General features: G+C 43.6%; 1 protein-coding gene across 1 annotated transcript; it reads right to left on the bottom strand.

The window, feature by feature from the left end:
* Positions 1-1,098: 1,098 nt before the first annotated feature.
* On the bottom strand, positions 1,099-14,927 carry LOC142041530 (transmembrane 4 L6 family member 1-like). The gene is made up of 6 exons (XM_075050437.1): positions 14,904-14,927; positions 13,691-13,873; positions 10,211-10,276; positions 4,594-4,739; positions 3,623-3,809; positions 1,099-3,108 (listed from the first exon to the last, which is right to left on the bottom strand). The coding sequence occupies exons 1-6, from the start codon at positions 14,925-14,927 to the stop codon at positions 3,088-3,090; spliced, it is 627 nt and encodes a 208-aa protein (XP_074906538.1). The 3' UTR covers positions 1,099-3,087.
* Positions 14,928-20,695: the final 5,768 nt, after the last annotated feature.

Below are 20,695 nucleotides of genomic sequence, written 5' to 3'. Positions count from 1 at the left end.
ATTTTGTTATTATGCCTCTGTGAGTTTTTGACCATTAATTATTTAAGATTGATAGAATTAGAGAAGACAGATTGATAGGTAGGTAGGTAGATATGTAGATAGATGGACAGATAGAAGATGAACAGAGATAAAAGATAGATATAGAAGAATATTATGAGTTCCTTAGTTTTACTGAATTCTTCGTGTGTACAATACATAACATATTTCAGAGGCAAAATACTTCTTTTCCTTTGTTAGATTTCACTGAAATAATTCTTCCCATTTTGAAAAAAAAACCCCAAATTAAAATCTGTAGTAATCCCAATTCTGAAACACGATATTTTATCTTTAGTGAAACCAACTCTGCCTAAACCAAAATTATTTTTATTAGTATTATGTAGCCCTTTTTTTACAGGTCTCTGCAGTGCTTGGTGCAAGGAGCCGCCCCGTTATGAAGTGCTGGCCGGCTCCTGGAGAAGGCTCTGGTGACAATTCTGAGAGCTCAGGCTTTGACACATGTAAAAGGTGATTTGGGGCATCTGAAAAGCCATGAGCTGAAATGATTTCACTGAATTTTAGCCACCTATCTTGGTTAAAATGATTTTTAGCATCCTTGTGTTTGCAAGAGATGAGCATTTGCTTTGGTCACCCACACCTCTGTGTTGGTAGCCCCAGCTGAGATCCTTGGGTCTCTAGAGATCTGCAAGTGGCTCTCAGGGGTGACACAGGACACGTGGGAGACCCTTGCCACCTCGAGTGGCATCTGGAGGCTGAGCAGGATGCTTTGCTGCACTTCAAACGGCACCAGATGCTCCTGTCTAGGGTAGGCAACTGAATCTTGCCTGGAGAGGCAATTCCTCCTGCCTGCTTTAGACATCTCTTTCAGTATGGGCTGGGGGAAGGCTACCTCCCTCCACGGACTCTGTGGCTTGATGCTTGACTCTTTTCAGTGGTTCAAGTTAGACAAGATGAATTTAACTCTACTTTCTGTGTTATTCCATATGTCTTCCTAGCAGAGCTAGTTTGAAGTCGCAAGTCCTTTAGGTCAGACAAATCAAGCCAGAAAAGAACTTCAGAATAACAACAATATTTAATATTTACATATATCAGTGAGGCCAGTGATTGCACAGTTGACAGGACAGAGGGTGTCCCCGTTAGCACACAGAGGTGACACTGAACATCCCCAGAGCAGGACAGCCTGGAACAAGCAGATGGCAGCAGCACAGTGCCTTTACCTTCCCGTGCTGGCCGTGGTGTGTGCCAGTGGGTACCTCTCCCTCTCGCAGGGCTGGCACAGCCCAGACTGGCTTTATCATAGAGGTGAGACTCAGGGAGACAAACCTGAAGGATGAGGGCAGGGCTGATATTTAGGGGCTGTGAAGAGTTCATAGAGCCCCTCTGCTGATGAAGGAGTCTCTCTCGGTCTGGCTACGTGCTGAATGTCCTTACTTCTAGCTGCCTCCTTGACTCTTTTCCTGGTTGAATCAGTTGGCTTTATTTTGATGCCCACTTTATATGGTTGCACTGTCCAGGCTTCACTGCCAACAATGAACGTGAGCTTTTTAAGCCACCCGGCAGGTTTGGATGCACCTAGTCATGATTGCAAACTTCAGCTTTTTTAACAGAAGGTACTTTTAAGTTTTGTGCTCAAATTTCCTGCTTCTAGAGGTGAAGCTATGCTCCAAGGAAATGTACATGTCCTCCTCATCTTAGCACAACTGGCTTTTTCTTCCCCATTCCGTATGAAGGGGTTTGTGTGCTGCATTGGAGGATAGCACAACCAACCATGTCTGCAATAACTGTGTTCAAGTAACTTGCTCCCATGCTACATTGCAGAAATATGAACGTTTGACTGAGAAAACATAAATGTCTTTCTTTGAAAAATAGATGCCAAGTGCTTTAAATATATTCAGGTTTTCCTAACTGCATACATGCCTTCAGGATGGAGAAAGATTATCTTACAGTTTGGCTGACTTAGGGAAATCAGCGGCATGTCCAAGGAATAACCTCTGAGGAAGTCACTGAAATGATGGGGTTTCTGAAATTTGCCGGTCATGGACTTTAGCATCAAGGGCTTGATCTTAAATGATGATGGGGAATTACGCAGTTCCTGGTTGGGATTACTGTTGCTGTAACACTAAGACTGATGCAATTTTTTGCCTTTCAGATTATATCTGTTATTTGCTACTACGCTGCACATAATCACTACCTTTATTGATTTAATGTTTATCTTTACCAGTTAATTGCTTGTCCATGTGATCTATTCTGGAACAGCCCTACAGACCTGTGTGGAAATTAGTGAGATGCCTATGGAGTCTCGTGAGGACAAAATTGGTGCTGAGGTTCTCCTCCTTTTAGTTAAACCGGACATTGTTAAACTCTTGCTCCAAACCCTACTATCTATATTGAACCAAATGACCCTCCAGGGTTAACATGTCTCTTAGATGCTCCTGAAGAACTGATGTAGAAGTGCACTGGACTTTGTCAAACATGATAGCAAGCTACCAAACGAGCACAAGGGGATTTGGCTCCAGAGTGGCCGAGGGAGGCTGAAAACCACGTACTTCAGTTGCTCCTGCAGTGTTGCACATGCCGCTCGATATATTCTCTGCGCATCCTAATTTAAATCTGGGAGTGCCCGGGTAGCAAGTTAATAGGGACAGACAGGTGAGCTCAAAGTGGGATCTGGAGGGGATATGAGGTTATTTACATCCAGCCAGAGAGCACCTGCTTCGTGCAGCTGATAGATGCATACGTTAACACCAGTTCAGTTCCCATATACACAAGAGGACAAGTGGTGAGCTTTGGTGTGGGGACTTTTTTGTTTTATGCACAAGTACGGCAGTTGGGACCAGGCAGATTCATGTTTTTGCCAATACCTGAGATTTAGCAGGAATATTTAGAGAGATGAAAATTTGGTGTCTCAGATCTAAATGATCTAGCCTTTTTCCACCCTGACTTCTTTATAAAAAATACATTTTGCCCCATGAAACGCCTGAACATTTTGGGCTTTCTTTGTCATCCCCCCAGAAATACAGCACAGTGCACTATCCTTATTGTATGTGAATCGGCAGCTCGGGGTGTGTCCTGGCATTCCCTGTAGGTCATTCACATTCCAGAAATATTTGTCTGAAAGGCAATGGAAGAAAGATGATTAATTAATATTCCAGAGGGATATCAGACTTACTGCAAAAATCTTGGACAATGAAAATAAACAGTGAAAAGGAAGCAGTGATGATAAATGAAACACGAAAGAGGTTTTCTTCCATTTTGTAAAATGACATTTTTACTACTGTTGACAAGCTAGAAACACCTCCACTTCTCATCTCTCTCACTTACAGCTGCTGGGGGGTCATTACACTTTATCAAAATGGCTTCTTGAATAGGAACACAACCATGCAACTGTGTATGTCAATACATCACACTGCTCCGCTGTTTTGAAATATCTGAAGACCAGGTTATGCCTGACTACAATGTGAGGGAGAGAGAGGCAGTGTGCAAATGCATCTGTACTGCCTCAGCTCCCCAGAGGAGCTCATTCAGGGGCTGTGAAGATCTCTCTGGTCATGTACCATTCCCAGATCCTGAAAAATAAAAGTGGTTAGAACATAAAGCACTCTGATACCTTTTACTGCATACCAACCTTTCTTTTCCTCATACATGTGCCACATATAAAGCCGGTAAGTCCATTGATGACTTGAATAAAACAAAGAATAGCTTCAATCACACCAATGACCAGAAGAATAGAGAAAAGGACAATATTCCAAAGGATTATGTTTTCAGGTTCTTTGCAAATGCTCCACGTTGTCTGGTTGAACAAATAACTGTCTCTGTGATAGAGAAAAATAATTGAAAATGAATACATTTCTAATAAGAAAATTAAAAATTGAGAATGCTTTCTGTGTTTTCTGGCATTACATTTTCTGAACTTGATTGCACAAAGTGAGTCTCAAATTCTACTATAATTGGTGACAGCTGGTGATTCTCTTCAGAATTGCCTTTGCAGAGGTGCAATTGATGACTAGAGAAGAAAGCCACATCTGTACATGCACAAGAATCTCCCTTTTGTTTTATGGCAGTGCTAATAACTAAAGGGAAAGGTCCCTAATGGTTTTAAAATGTGTCTCCATAATCTCCTTTCCTGCTGTGGTATCTCAGCCCAGTCCATCCATCGTCTTCAGCTCTGGCTTGAAGAGTGTAGTTGCCAAGGATAACTTTAAAGAGTTAGAAAAGATTTTCGCTTTGCTTTTCAGAAGCAGGCAGATAGAGTCAATTCATGATGATTTAACAGATTAATGTGGCATACTTACCAAACATTTCCTTTTGGCTCTGGTGGGATTCACAGCTCAGCAGCCTTTTGAAAGTCTACTGCAACTTGCAAAAGGGGCTGCTGACAAGCACGACAGAAGAGACTCAGGCAGTTTGCGCAAAGATGATCTTTGGTCAAAGAGATGACCAGCTGGAACAAGCTGGCTCAGAGAAATATGAGTTTATTCATAGACCAGGTGGACCATCAGTTCACTTTGGAAAAATTCAAATTTGCTATAAAAAGATGTGTGTGTGGGGGGGCAATTAGGGAAAGCAAAGTTGGAGGAGCCTGTACGTCATACTTACTCCAGAGTGTCATTCCTGAAAGGGTAGAGGTATTCTCCATCACCTGTGTCACACAGAGGGCCCCCAATCAGCCCCAGTGAGGAGATGACCACACAATACGCTCCTCCCGCAAATCCCAGCACAGCCAGGACCACTGACAGCAGCATCTGAAAGGGAAAAGACCTTCAACATCCCATGCACAGAAGTACGGAGTAACATGGAAAGCTTACACTGAATAGGAAGGGAACGATCTTTATCTGTTTCTTACTATATACTGAAACTCATAATAGTAGTATGATATTTGTAGGAATAAATAATAGTTGACTTTTGCTGACTAGTGCAGCTATCCTAGCTGTGAAAGGATTTCAGACTGTATTTGTTTTGCTTTTAAAAGTGGGTATGCCCAGAGCTTTAATTAATCAATTTTATACTTGACCAATCAATTATGAAAAATCTGGTTGTCTTCTTTCAAAAAGCCAGTATGAAGCCAGTACTGGCTTGATGTAGTCCACATCATGCACCTTGGCATTTCCACCTCCACCAAGAGCACCTTTCTCAGCCCTTGTACCAACAGAAACTAGCAAGCAACTACCGAACCAGGTATAAAAGCAACAGAAGATGCATTAGTTATTTTTGCTAATTGATAAGGAAGGCAAAAGAGCCTTTCTTATTGCTGCTTTACTTCATTTTGCAAGAGCATGACATGTGGTTACCACTGCTCGTGTTGAGAAATCTAATTGTGCTGTGTGTGGCAACGAACTAGCAGTGACTTCGAATTATATGTAATGCATCTGTACGTTTTACACTGGCCACTCCCACAGAAATTTCCTTTGCTCTGTTTTAGGGTAGTTTTCTATTAGTGGATGGAATGCATCTGGTTGCTGTTTGTATACAGAAACAAGAATCTCAAGCAGCTGCTACGGGTGGTGTATCTGGGACAGGCTTCCCACTAGTCTTGTTAAGAGTCCCTGCCTGTGGTTGTTCACAACTCTGCCAAGAAGGAGAAGAGAAAAGGAAACTGGAGCAGACTGACAAAGCCAGGAGAAGACCTGGACTGGGGGCAAGGCAGCAGGACTGCCTCGGAGTCAGGGCAGAGGCACGACTGAGGAAGGACATGGGAAGCACGCCTGTCCCAGACTTGGGTTTAAAGCCACATACCTCTGGCAACATTTCCCTGTTGCCAGCAAATACCAGTGAAATCTAATAGCCCACAAGGAAGGTAGAAACCTTCTCCTAATGCCAGCTGCTCCACACAGTGCTGCATGACAGGGTCAAATGGAAATATCCACCATCCACGTTGCAGATTTGTGACATAGTTTTAAAAACTATTCACTATCCAAACATGTTCAAGCTGGTGAATGCAGTTTCCAACTTGCCAGCAATGACATTACTGTTTTCTGTACACCTTGCATGCTGCCAGTGTGTGAACTGACTCATTCTGTGTGTCCTTTTGCCTCTAAAGCAATCCTTGAGTTAGAAGTTGCTGGGATTTCTCATGAGATTTATTTCATCATAACTGATTAATAACTCTGTCTTTTTCTGCAAAGCTGGACACTCTTTTTGTCTTTATCTGCATGTTGGCTGAGTTGCCTCTTAGCAGAGCTTCATTGTCAGCAAAATGTAGGTAATTTAGTATATTGTCCCAGACCAAAGCAGTGCTGGGTTGTAGCTGATGCACTGTCTCTCATAATAAGATCACCAGCCATGCCTCGCGGTGAAGGTGAGTGACTGATACTCTGTCTGAAACTCCTACCTACGCTGAACCACTTCTCCCCACCTATTTTCTCATTTACTTCAACTGTGCATTCTGCATCTTGGTTGAAGGATCTTAATTATGCTAATGATTAGTTTCAGCACAGCGTAGCAGTATGGGCATCCCAAAGACAATTATGATAGAAAAAGTCAAATGGTCTTTTGCTACTACTGCGTTTTATGATAGTTTTTAGTACTAGCAGTATTCATCAGTACTACCCTTGAAGACTGTTTTTTGACGCATGATTTTCTCATTTGAAATCTGTTGCCTGTATAGCTAGCTTCATCTCACCTATTTCCTTTACTATGCGCATGTTTATATAGACAAAGACTACTTGTCACTGCAAAAGGAGTCTGAAGTTGCTGCAGCTGTTAAATTGGCTCTCCTGGGCATTTTCTAGACACACAGTGGCATTTCTCCATTATATCCACTCTTCTGGAGTCTTTTCTGGAGGCTTGTCCCACATTCTATGGAAATCTAACAATTTTACTAACTATCGCAGCATCTCAACCTTTCAGCATTTTCCCTAGCTGTACCATCTTCATTTATCACTTTTTTTTGTAATTTTTTATTTCCTCATTTGTGTCTTCAGTTGCAACGTGAGGTCTAAGCTGGGACGCTGGAGTTTGTTGAAATTAGTTTCCCATGGTGTTTGCCTGTTCTCTACCTCTTGCAAAGCTCATCATTTTTGCTGCTTTTCTTTTAATGTTTTTCCTGCTTTATCCTTCACACAGTTGGATTGTCTCTGGTGAGCTGATGAAGACTTTTAGCATTTATTCTTTGAGCATTTGCATCAGCTACTTTGGTGAAGTTACCAAGTTCCTCCTGTCCCAGCTTGTGCTGCTCTTTATTGCCCTGGTTCTTGTTTCATGCACATTTCTTTCTTCTCTGTTTCTTTCTCTGGAGGTGTTTTTTGTGGAATTATTATCCTGTCTGGTTATCCAGATATCTTTGCTTATCTATGTTTGTTTATCTGGAAGGCTGCTATGGTTATTCTTGTTCTGCTAGTAACTCTTATGGAAGGCTTAGAGAAAAATACTGGAGTATATTTGCTGATGCAACAACAGAAGCTGTATTTTGGGGGGGCTTTCTTTCCTCATTGTGCCAGTGCAGCGGATGTGTTCAGATGCGTACACACTAAGCTGCAAGACATGAAAGCTTTCTAAATCTGTTACTTTCCAAAATCATTACTCCATAATGCAAGGACAAGAAGCCATCTAGGTATGTTTGCAGGCAACAATTCAAAATGTATTAATGAAAAAAAACTTATTCAATGCAGCACATAATCACTGTGAACTGGAGAACTCAATAAGGTGAATAAAAGGATGAGAAATTTACTAATTATTATTACTGTTGTTGATACTTCAGCAGCGTGTAAAGGCTGCCATGAAGTCCGAAACTATTAAACCAGCGATTGCACAAAACATAATAGGATGGAGTCCCTCCCCTGAGGAAAATGGTTATGTTGAATAATAATTCTGATCAGTATTAGTTCTGTAGCCTTTTTTTTTTCTATGAAAAGCAATGCTGAGTATTCAGTGTAAATTATAATTTTATACCTAAGGTCCCCAAAGCAGAAAGGTGGACAATCTAACCGTTGGATTACAGAGTCTTCTGAGTAGTTCCAGTGTAGGTAGAAGTTGGTGGAGAAGCCACCAAAAGCTGGGGACCCCATATTGGGTCCACACAGACCCACCTCGCAAGGAGCTCTGGCACCTTGGGAAGTCGTTACCATCATGATGTTTGAACCAGTCCCAGGGCTCCTCTGCTTTCCAGCGCCTGGTGATTCACACCATACCCTTGGGTATGGGCCTTGGGTATACAGCCCATATGGTTAGGGCATCTGAGCAACCCTGCCGTGGGTGTCTGTGCATTTCCTCCTGCTATCCCCAAAGCAAAGTTTCCCTGAGGTTTCTTCTCCTGAAGCAGCACATCATTACCCTTCAAATCTCCCTGCAATACTCACCTCTTTTTCCATGCTTGGAAATCAGTCTTCCCCAGGAGCTGTGCAGGGGAAACTGTTGTTTTTAATGCCATTCACAAGCCACTCGCTCATTGCTCATGTCCCCATCTCATCTCTACATTGAGCCATGTTCTGTTTAAACCATGGAGTGACTTGCAGAGCTTCACCCCTTTCCCCCTCGAAGATGTGGGCAGTTCCCCCAGTCCCAGAAGACAGCATTTTCAAAGACATACCATCCTCACCGAGCCTATCGCCTAGTTTGGTTTGAGTAGCTTCATCACCTGGCCATCAGCTAGCTCTCTTTATACAAGTATCGTAGCACATAATCAAACTGTTTTCTCAACAGTGTCTGTTGTATTCCTCTCTAACAGCAAAGAAGGAAGAGGAGGAACAGCTTGTAGGTAACCAAGGAGTGATGGGAAGGTGCAGACAGGGTACCTGGCACCCATGGGTGCTGCTAGAAATGGTTCAGGCAGTGAAAGGGTGGGGGGGGGAGGGGGGGGGCGGTCTGCAGAGGTGGGTTGCTGGTTGGCACTGTGCTACCACCCGCGTTGGTGGGCTGGGGGAGTGAACCCAGCCCGTCTGGGGAAGTTTGACTCTTGGCTCTGTAATATTTAGTGCTGGGATGAAGGACGGAGAAGGGAGACCTGAGATGCTGGGTGAGCTGAGCCCAGCTCAGCTGGATTTCTCCTCGTGACTTACCACGTTCAGCAGAGCGTGGGAACACCCACAGTACGGCTGTTCTCCACCACCGCTTTCTACATCATGCAAAATCAGGAGAAGCAGCCGGCTCAGCCACCGGGTTCAGGGTGCCTAGGCTCACACCCCAGGTCTGCAACTGGCCTACTTGGCCATCATTAGCATCTTCTCCGTGCATGTGACCTTTGGTAAAATCAATATAATGACATGTCCCTTGGGATGTACTTGCAGACATCCTAATGAAGAATGCTATTTAGGTATTTTGAATAATGAATTAACTTAAGTAAAACATCTTGAAGAGGTAAAGGTCTTCTCATGGATCAAACTAAATATTAATTGAAGAGTACAGAAGAGACATGCTTTATTGTATGGAATATCTCATTCCAGGCTGCTTCTGGGAAGGATGCAGACTAAAAAAAACATTTCTAACTCAGTTTATTCTTGCTAATAATGATAGCCACACAGTAGTCTGTCTGTGCCCAGGGCTTGAGGATTAATGGAGATGCCTGTATAACATGTTGCTTTATAATATTCTTAAATATCAAGGGAAAAAGTCTCTCTGGCCTTTCTCTGGATGACAGAGAGCCCAAATTGCATTTGCACCTTTCATGTGCATAACGCTTGGGCAAAAGTGTGCTACGGGTCAAATCCTTCCATGGGGACCAGCCTTCAGGAAGCAGCGCTGGCTCCTTAGCGCCAGCCGCAGCAGCTCAGGCTTTTAGCATGGGCCTGCAAAGTAGGGGACCCATCTGTCCCTACAGAGGTAAGCAGGGATGAACCTGTGGAAAAGCAAATTGCCGTGGAAGGGTATGGAGGAAACAGGACCAGGTGGAAGCAGAAGGAACAGGCAGCTGTCTCAATCTTTAGATTGCCTTGAGCAGAAGGAAGCTGGAGCCATGTTTTACTTTATGTGGGGTGAAGTGAAGTAGCTTTGTGCCCCTCTGCCCCCAGCGTTGTGCGTAAATGCTCCAGCACCTGCCCCGGCTGGATATGATTTCCCTCATGTCAGTGGCTGCAGTATCATAACATTCTTGTTGGCCAGCTGAGCCCTCAGCCCCAGCCCAGGTACGCTGTAGATCAAGTTCCTCTTCTGCATTTCCCTGAAATGGCTGTTGATGGTGGTGTGATGGTTTGTCATTGTACGTTTCCACCTGCTAAGCAGCCATTTAAGAGCTATTGTGCAAACCGTCTAGTGCCATTTCGACACATAAATATCCACTTACCCCACATCTGTTAGCGCAACATCCTGCTCCGCCTGCTCCCAGCATCATGAATGCCGGCAAAATAACCTGTGAGAAAAGCACAAGCTGAATTGGTGTGCAGTACTTCTGTGGGGATGCTTTTTAAAGTCTAGGAGCTGGGGCATTATGTTCCTCAAATGCAAACCACCTTCTGCACCTTCTCCGTGAGTTACACCTGCTTAGGTGTTGGTGCTTGCTGAAGAGTAACTCGGGAAGAAGCGTGGGATTACAGCTAGAGCTGGCTGGCAAGTTTCTGGTACAGAAATTCTGATTGCTGAAGCTATACTTCTTTTCAGCAGGGTTTTGTCGGGTTTTTTTCAGGAGCAAATGTGTCAAGTTTCAGAAAATGGAATTTCTACTCAGAAGAGATGCATCACTGGAGTAAGAATTATATCTGTTTAAATTTTCTGAGCATCCTACTCTGGATTATATTTGGGAAATTGGTCTTAAACATCCTGAAACACACCTGACTTTGGTTCTTTGTGCTAAGCTTCTGGAAAAGCTACAAAATGGACTCCACTCCACAAGGAAATCCCAGTTCACACCAGCTTTCTCCACAGTTATTATCAGGTGGAGCTGGACTGATGCAATGAAACCAGTAACCATCTGTGTCTCAGGATGTAATGCTGCTTTACAGAGGCACTCTGGAGATAGGAAAAGCTGAATTTAGTTTGGCAGCTAGAGGGCAAGCAAGCTTTTGTGGGTCTAGCTGTGCAGCCAGAGCACTCCTGCTGTCTTTCCTCTGCCCACCACCGTTTGTGTAGGCATCTCAAATAACAACGCAAGAAAATGAGTATTTGAGAAAGTAGGAAATGGTCCCTATAAAGTAATGAAAGAAGGGGAACCCCCCAAACAAACAAAAAAAGTAAAAGCTGTAAAAACAGCCTGACTAGATGTTGGAGAGATGTTGTCCCATGTAGGGCAGGAAAAGCAGAATGTACATGGTGAACAAAGCCCGGGGAATTTATGTGTGCACTGTGAATATCTCTGTTAGCCTGTAAGACAGTGTTATGAAACCTGCTTAGATTTGGAGGCCCCTAACTATTTTTCAAAGGATTTGCTCTCCATTGCCTTTTATGCACACCCCAGGGGCAGCCTCCAGCACCTGCAGTGGTCACTGGACCGCAGCTAGAAACCTGCAGATGTAGAGCATTGAGGTTAAAAAGACATTCCTCTTCCTGAAAAGAAGTCAGCTCTTAAATAATCACAGGTGGTCCCCAAGGCAGCCTCAGCCCCAGCATGCTACTGTCTGGCACTCAGAAGGAGAGCTAATACCTCTGCCTATCAAACCAACACTCCCTTTCCTCCAGGGCTGTCTTCTTTGGAGGTTTCTCATCTAAGCTGCGAACACCTCTGTGTCATTTATTAGCCTGGCTCAGGATGAAGGGTTTGCTTGGCAACCTCCTTTTTTTTGCAGTGTCTGATTATAAACACCTGCCTTTGGACATGGGAATGAAACTTTGCTAGATTTGGCTGTTGTCAGTAAAATGAGGGCTGTGCGTGAGCCATGGCTCAGTCAGGCATTTCCCAGTGTTGCACATAGGCTTTCCATCAGGAAAGACATTACTGTGACACATGGAGCCAGTCTTCCTTTCCTTACACCCTAAACTTTCGAAATAAGGAAATGGAGAGGTTTTCACGTCATATAAATTTCCATTAGAGAAGCAGCAGAGGAGGAGGAAAGGGTGAGGCTGGCTGCTCAGCCAAAGGCAGGTTTTCTAGCTCATGGAGCCAGGCCAGGCTGTTATGAAGTTTCCCCAAAGTCCTGGCTCTGGAGGCTGTGTCCTGGTTACAGGGAGATCCACCAAGATCAGGCAACCCGTTGGCACAACTTCCCTGAGTTTCCTTTGGCGAGAAGCTGGGCGCATGGGGGAAAGCATTGCAGCCTGGTCAGTCCTCACTGTGGAGTCAGGATACAGACCAGGCTGCAGTCGTGGGGCATTCCGTCCCTTGCTTAGCTCCCCAGGAGGCCCAGAAGCCAGGCTTCTTTTTTCCATGCTTCCAGCACCTGGAAAATGGAGCTGATGATACTGCTTTCTTTCCCCTTCTCTTCACCTGTGGGCATTTGTCATGCTGTTTTCTGGAAAACACGTACACTCAACAGCATTGTTTGTGGATCAATAATTACTCCTAATGCTGTATTTTGAAGGTCAATGCAAATTTTTCCTCCCCTCTCACTTGCTGTTCTCATTTTTGATGTATGTGGTGCTGGCCACAGGCAAGCCTCTGTGGAAGCCTTAAAAGAAGGCATGTTTTCAATGAGCCTGTGACGTTCTCATGCCTAACATCTGCCTTTCCTTTCATTGAATGCCAATGACTCCTGGGCTTGCAGTGATACGAATTTTCCACAGGTCTCTCATGTAGTTCCACTTCTTCCTTTAGGCTTCCTTCTACAAACTCATGCTTACGTTCAAGCTCAGCATGAGTAATAGGCCCAAGTGGTAGCTGGAAGAAGAAGCAGGCAAGCTGCTGGTGGAGAACAATTTACTGAATGATCTTATACCAAGCTTCTGCTTCGGGAAGCATGAGTCTGAACCACATTCATTGTAGCTTTTCCATAGACTTACGTGGTAGCTGCATCATAGCCTGACTGTGAATGAGATTTGCTTTTTTCTAAGTTAATTATCCCTAAACATTCATTTTTCTGACGTGCAGGTAGCCAGCTCTGTGCCAGTTTACCATCTGCCCAGGCTGCATAACAGCCAGTACTTGTCATATGCATGTTACTCTCTCGGCTTTTTATCTGCATTTGGGTGGATAATTGGAAGAGTGTAAAGGGAGCAGGCTTTCTAGTGAACTGGAAAAGATCAGTATTCCCAAACATGTTCCCTTCTAGTTATGGATATTCACAGAAAAGGGATGAGTGGTGGAATGGAGAACTGGTTATAGAAGAACACATACAAACCGGACCAAACCCAAAAGGAGGTAGGTGGGTGTGTGGGAACACAGCGGGTGTTTGGGATTTAACCCATTTGGAGCTCCACATTCATGGAGTGTTGGCTGGATCTCTAATGAACACCTATTGAGACATGTTTTAGTTTCGCCTTTCATGTTTTTTTGTGAATTATGTGAGCATAAAATCAGTTAGAGGGGTAACGAAGGGGTGCAGACAATAGTGAAAACTCACCACTTCCAGCTGAGCTTAGGACCTCAGCTTTGCTTTGACTCATGGAGGATGAACTCTCATGTCACCCTTCTCCACAGTGAGAAGTCAGTCCTATTGCTTCCTCCTGACTTGGAGAGCTGATATTTATTTCAGAAATACCTTGTATTCCTGTGATTAGGGACTTTTTCAGTCTTGAATGCACTTTCTCAAACCAGTACCCAACTTCCCAGTTAAGCTGCTCAAATGTTTATGCGAAACATATTTCTATGACTTTTTTTGTTAACAGAGGTTTTCTTAGCCCTAAATTTAAAACAAAACCAAACCTATAAGAAACAGTAACAACACTTCTCTCTTACCAGTATCCCGGCTCCCAGAATGCCATGGAAAAACCAGACCAGATCAGTTATCTCGCTGAGCTGCAGAACTTGTCCATTGGGGAAGTACAGGAGGATGTTGGAGACTATGGCACACGCCGCCAGTGGGAACAGGGTGATCCCAATGCACTTTGAACACTTCCCTGTGCACATGGTAGCTCTCTGCTGAAGAAAGACGCAGGGAGGTTTGGGTTACTGCAGTGCAGGGAGCACGGGATTTCAGCAGTTTTCTTTAATAAAAGAAGAGTCGGTTTTGAAGCAAGAAATGTTCCAGTTAAGACTTACAGAGATAATCCTGTTTTACAGAGCCTGTTCCCTTCAGAGACTTTATTTAAAATGGAATTATGAAAAACTGGAATGTTTAACTGAATTTATTTAGAATTGCCAGGACTAAACATGTGTTGGTATTAAATGAATGGAGAGTTTCATTTTAGTTCTTCATGGACAAGTGTCTGTCCATTGGGAACATCAGTAACAAAACCATCGCCACACAAAGTGATACGCTGGCTGGCAGATTTTGTGGTGGGGCTAAGGCCTTGGGTGGAAGGGGAGGTGGATGCACCAGGTTGTCTGGGACCACTGTCTTGGGAAGCTAATTTGAAATCTCCTGCACCGAAGGTCTACAAGAGCAGGAAATGACTGCCAGGAATGCCATAGAAACATTCAGGCCTGCCTTGACGCTGGGGCTATTTCAATCAAAAATATGCTGTCAGCAAGAATTGGAGAAACTTTCATTACTGTTTCCTGTGACGTGCTTATTCTGCAGATAAGGGTAGATAGGACTGTGGGTTACAGGTCTGTATGGCACCCACCCTAAAATATCTGAAAAACTGGAAACACGTCTAATCCTGTGGCTATTTGCTAAGGGAAGTCACAAAGCCGTCCCGCCTCATTTCCAGAGATCTGCCGTAAGGTGTAAAACAGCAGCTTACTATTTCACAGCGGTCAGGTTCTTCTTTTAAAATCAAAGACTCAACATAAACGAAGCACTGGTTGAAAGGGATCTTTGCAGGTCACCAGTCTGACCTCCTGCTGAAAGCAGGACTACCACCCACACTAGGTCGCTGTGTCAGCCACGGCTTTTTGTAGCTGAGCTTTGAAAACCCCCAAGAATGGAGCTACCACCACCTCTCTGGGTGACCTGTTGCAGGGCTGCCCCAACCTCTTGGTGAAAAAGTCTTTCCTCATGTCCAACCTGAATCTCCCAAGCTGTAAACATGGCTGTTGCTCCTCGTTATTTCCTCTCCCACCACTCCATCACCTCTGTCACTCCCTTCCAAGTTTGTTGTAGGCTGCTATTACATCCCTCTTCACCAAAGTGAACAACTTCAGCTCATACTGCACCCACGCTGTGATCTATAGCCAAAGAGAAAAGGCTGATCAGTACAAAAGTGGATCCACAGATATTTCTCCATGTCAGGTTGGAAATTTCAGACTACTGGGTCGGAGACTATTGAACTTTCACACTGCCATTAACTTTATGGCACAAACTGATCACAACTTCTTCATGATGTTTTATCCTAGCTTCACTGCAGCTCAAGGCTTTCAAATGTATAAAAATAAAAAATATCAATCTGTGGGTTTCTGTCCTCACAGAAAGCTGACAGTTTATGACAAAGATGGTTTTGATCTCCTTTGAGCAAGTTAGAAAATTGAAGAGAAGATAATCTGAACACACACCATTTCAGTACACATGCCTGTGTTACACACGCATACACACAGCCGTGCACGAGCACACGTCTATGCTTGCTACGTGCAAATAGTTTTTGTAATAACCGAGGCAGTAAACAGTGAAATGTCCCTCAATTTAGTCATGTGCATTGGCTAATCCTGAAAGTTTTGTGATAGAAGTTGGTGTTGAGAAGGTATTAAGCAGGCTAGGAGAAGAGAAATCAATCAAGGTTGGGTTCCCAAGCGAAAAAACCCAGGTGAAAGACAGTATGAAGATACTTGAGAAAGCCAGAGACAGGCTGAAGCCGGCTTCATTGACAGAACGAAGACAGCAAAGAGATGAGGTAAGGCATGAAGACAGACCGATGTCCTCAGCCCTCTGTAACTGAGAGGGATAACAGAAAGACTTCATGGGATGCTGTATATTTCTGTCAGGTAGCTGAGACTGGCAGAGACTTCTGAGTTTGCATTTCTATAGCAAAAAATTTGCATTGTTCTCTGCTGCTACGAGTTTAATAAGAGCACTATGCTTATATGCCTTTTCTTCTGAGCACTCCACAATCACATTATGCTTTTTAATCCAGCTTTAAACCAAGTTAACTGGCATTAAACTATTCCAGAAGGGAACATTTTTAACAAAGATGCTTCTTGGTTTACAGCTATTACCTATTGTTTATATAGTGCTTAAAATTGGGCAGGGCATTTTGCAAGCCTCTGGAAAGAGCTCCAGCTCAAAGAGATAAAAATCTAAGCAGGCTGACAATGTGCAAATGAAAGATGAAGTGGGGAGGGAGCGAAGGGAAATGGAAAGAATACTGGATATTTCACCCGTCTTTCTCTGAAATACCCAATGCATTTGCTATTTTTTTTACACTGAATTTTGCCTCTCTGCTTTCCTGTCTCATTCCAGCTTTTGCTTTTCCATGTGTTTGCCCAACATCACCTACTTTCCCTCCCCAGAGAGAAGCAAACAAGCACAGGCACAGACTAGCCTTGTTCTATAAAAGCTAGGTCTTGTAGGCGAGTTATAAATTCTCTTCTGCATCTTTCGTACATAGCTGGAGGGCCCAATTCTCGTGCAATTCTCATGAAGAAACACGATGCTGCTTTGGCTGGAAGAACAGGGGTTTACAGCCCATTCTCTCTGACCTATCTCAATACCACTTCAAACTGCGAGGAGAACTTACCTAAACATCAATCACCAGACCTAGTGAGAGCCTCTACCACCAAAATCTATGCCGCTTTGCTACCTGTGCACATCAGAGGATCTGACCGTGTTATTACAGCTTAGGAAAACACTCTGGATTGCCAGAAGCGCTCAAAACACTTCATTAATTGAGCAAACAAAAGCACTTTCTACAGCTTCGTTAAGCAAGGTGGCTAGAGCAAGCTTCTAATTTTTAACTAGGGTTTTAGAAAGTTTTGCTTTTTAATGCTGAGGGAAGCATGTAAATACCTTTGCTTACCTTCTACATGGGGCTAAGATGGCCTCCAGGCTCCAGAGTTCCCCACAGCCAGCTTCGGGCTTTCCAGCTCCTCTCTCCTGGAGCGTGGCAGTCTGAGGGAGGCACAGCGATGTTTTGGGGTGATGGCCTCTATTAAACAAATAGCCGTTTCTCTCCAGAGAATGAGGAAATACCCCAAGTTATCCCTGGTTGGCCAGTGCGAGGTTGGCGTGTCACCCAGCGTTATTGATTATTTTAAGGCAGTGTTCCAGTGGTCAATGCCTTAGCCCCCTGGGACATGCAGATTGGAGCAGCGGAGACCTTTTTAATGCTGCAACCATTTCAACCACGCACAGTTTGGCAGGAGAGGAAAGGCAGGAGATGGCAGGGATGCAAGCGTGCAAAGAAAGACAAACAACGGCTGCATGGCAGAAAATGTGGTTGAAGCATGAGATGGTGGCACAACCAAGTCTGGCCATCGGTGTGGAGTCATCTTCTGCACAATGGGTTGTGGCTGTTAAAATTTGGCACCTGCTTTGCTCCAAAAGCATGCTGCTGGGAGAGCTGAGTGAGGAGAGTGGGAATGGGAAGGGAAGGAAAGAAAATTCTCAAAAAGACAGGGGAAAAAAGAGGGAGAAGGGCAGAAAGGCTGAAGAGAAGGGAGAGTTGTGACCAAGGAAGGAAGCAAGGAAAGAAAAACACAGTTCCAAGAAGGAGAGAGTGGGAATGTGGAAGGGAAACTGAAGATTTGCTTTGGCAGAGGAAAAAAGAAAGGTAGGAAAGACACCAGGGATGGGCCAAGTAATGAAAAACACAATGAAGAGTATGAAGAAACTTTAAAATTAAACTGGGAAAAGAGTCATACTGAGGAAAAAGGGACTTTCTTTTGTAGAAAGTGTGATAGTAATAACCGTTAAAATATGTCCAAACACTAAAACATATAATCATATGTTACTTGGTAGATTAGACTTGGCCCCAATCATGCTCAGAATATGCTCAGGTCCCTCTCTTTGACTGGAAGCATCCCCCTCTGGCCGGCACCTGCTGTTGCCTTCTTCTCAACATCCAGATGGAAGGATGACTTGATCACAAAAACGTTAATGAAAGGGGCAAGTGAGTGAAAGCAAGGATGCAAAATATTCCACTCTCCACCCTGCTGTCTCTCATCTTCATTCTTTAATCTCACTACAAAAGATTGGCTGTGTAGGGTGGAATTCATCTCACATGACTTTGGATGTCCATGAGGTAGATGTCACCCTAGACTACATTTATTCCTAGTGAGAGAAACAGACATATTTAAGGAAAAAAAAATCACAAGATCTATTTTAGGAGTTACTGTAGGGTTACAGTAAAGCATTAATGGAGATCTAGATGTTGGCATCTGTGGTCAGATGAATATCATCCACGGAGACTACCAGAGTGGCAGGGTAGCTGCAAAAGCACAGGGGCAAAGCCTGGGACTTCAGTCCCCAGGTTGCATATTTTAATGCCACCAGTGTCAGAGGATGCAAGGAAGGTTGTCTTCATCACTGACACACAGCAGTGAAAATCTTTAAAAAGCCCATAGAGTGATATCAGGCAAAGGACCTTCATTACAATACAGATGGCAAAAAGGAGGCAAACTGAACTGAACCCAATGCCCCAAACTTCAACTGACATCAGTGGCAACAGCATTTCACCATGTTTTTTGTGGTGGTCCTTCAACCCCAAGGAAAAGAACAAAGTAAGTTTCAGACAATCTTCAGACAGGGCAAAGACACAAGCCCTAATGGCATTTAAAGAATTAAATTGTGAACAACTTGAAGACCATTAGCAATTTGCACCGACAGCTGGGGCACCTGGGGGGGATCTGCCAGCTTATGTAGAGAGTTAAGAAGCAAATAAGGAAACTTCATAATGATACTTAAGATGAACCCTCCCCCTAAATCTCATATCCTGGTTGCTTGGAGTTTTTATAGACTCTTACCCTGTAACATCTCTAAGGTACCACCTTTCCCATCCTCACATAGCTAACACTCTCATTTGGGCTTAGCATCCTTGATTTTGATTCTGCTTTTCTCTTATTTTGCCTGGTTCATAGCCCTCCAGGGTGATGCGCAACACTCACCTCTAGTTTCTCATCTGTACTGTGTCCCCAGCACTATACATTGTTTTACTGACCTTTTTAAGTTTCTTCTCTTAACCTTCCAAAGCCTACCCCGTAGGCCTTCCATACTTCATCTATTGCTTATCATTTAGTGTCTAGACTTGATACCTAGACTTGATTGTGTCTTAATTTCAAATATCTCTCAGTCCCATTCTCCACTGAATGCTTAATAGTTTTTCAAGCAAGTGCACCATGAGCAGAACTGATATTGTATTAGTTTTGTGCTTTTCCATTTGCCTACAGGAACTCCATTTGTTGTCTTTTGTTCTATTACATAGATTTTAAACTCTTTGGGACAAGTTCAGTGTTTTCAACTATGTTTGTACAACACTTTGCACTCAGGGGCTTAACCAAAGACTAGCACTTCTAGCCATTACAGAAAAATAAAAATACTGGTAAGCTATATTAAACACAATTCTCTTACTGCTTCAAGAGTATCTTAGATTTGCTCATTACTGAGTAGGATCTATATTCAGTCTTTGATGATATCTGAACTAAATATTGCTCATTGTGAGGTACAGAAGGAATGCCCAAAAGAAGAGCACAACAGAAGTCTGCATTAACACCAGAAAGCCTGACTCCTACCTGAATTGATAAACTCATCCTAAAGAAATGAAGAAAAAAAAACCAGGCTCTAAAACACTTTTAGAAAAACTGAGTTTTCTCTGTGAAATGTTTAGTGGCTAAGCTGAGTGTATACAATTGTGTACATCTATTTTTCCCCCTGCAATATTGACTTTGAAGGCAATGAAAGCATTTTGTGTTCCACTGATCAATGCCTCCTGATTATATTGACTTACTGTACATTAGCTCTGGTCCTCCTTTTATTTATATCCTTTTAGGCATAAACTCTTTCTTAATTTTCCAGTTACACATAGTAGCATGGGTACTGAGAGAGGAAATGTAAATATGCAAAAAATCCTGTTCATCATGCTAGAAATGAAAACCATTCCAGCCCTACAATTTCCCTGTGCGGTGCAATGTGTGTTAGAAACTGAAGAATTACAGCCTTGTGCAGGTTTTTGAAGGGCATATCTGACTGCCCACTTAACTCTATTAATAGATCTGCTCCATTTGGAGCGCAGCTGCAGTGCACTAACGAGAAAATGCCCTGTTTGCTGTTGATACGTTGTGTAAAAAGGAGCCAGGCAGCTCTGCTCTCATTTATTTTAGTACAAACCTTAAGTGGTTCCTCTGAAGTCAAAGCTTTATTCCAAGTACACAGTGACGCTCCACTCAATTTAATTTATTCCACTTTGGCACCGTGACACAACTTATCTCTTGCTGCTCTTTCCTATGACGCTTTGTTGTTAATGTTTTCTTCAAGTGAGGGAAAGGGAGGTTGATTTTCCTGAGGAAGAATCAGGAAGCAAACTGCTGTTAAGAGGCTTTTTCCGAGATGGGCTGGCTCTGAGAAAGTTCACGAGCGTGGGCATTGCAGACAATCTGCCCTGGAGCCCCAGCTGGCTCTCCCTACTCTTGCAGCAGGTACCCAGGTTAACATGCCTGCTTGTATCCAGGAGCATGCCGATGCCCTGTTAAGGTAGAAACAGCAAGGTAGAAACAGCAGTACCAGCATTATTCAGGTTTTCCTTTATCTAGAGCATCCCAGACCCACATAGCCCCAGACAACAAAGAGCTGATCACATGGCAAGAGCACTGAGGAAGATGAGGAGCGGCTCAATGCAAAAAGGCTCAGGTTTTGAATCAGATCAGAGAAAGCCA

Source organism: Buteo buteo, chromosome 18, assembly GCF_964188355.1.
Source record: "Buteo buteo chromosome 18, bButBut1.hap1.1, whole genome shotgun sequence".
NCBI lineage: Eukaryota > Metazoa > Chordata > Aves > Accipitriformes > Accipitridae > Buteo > Buteo buteo.
This window is presented reverse-complemented; position numbering and strand designations above follow the sequence as displayed.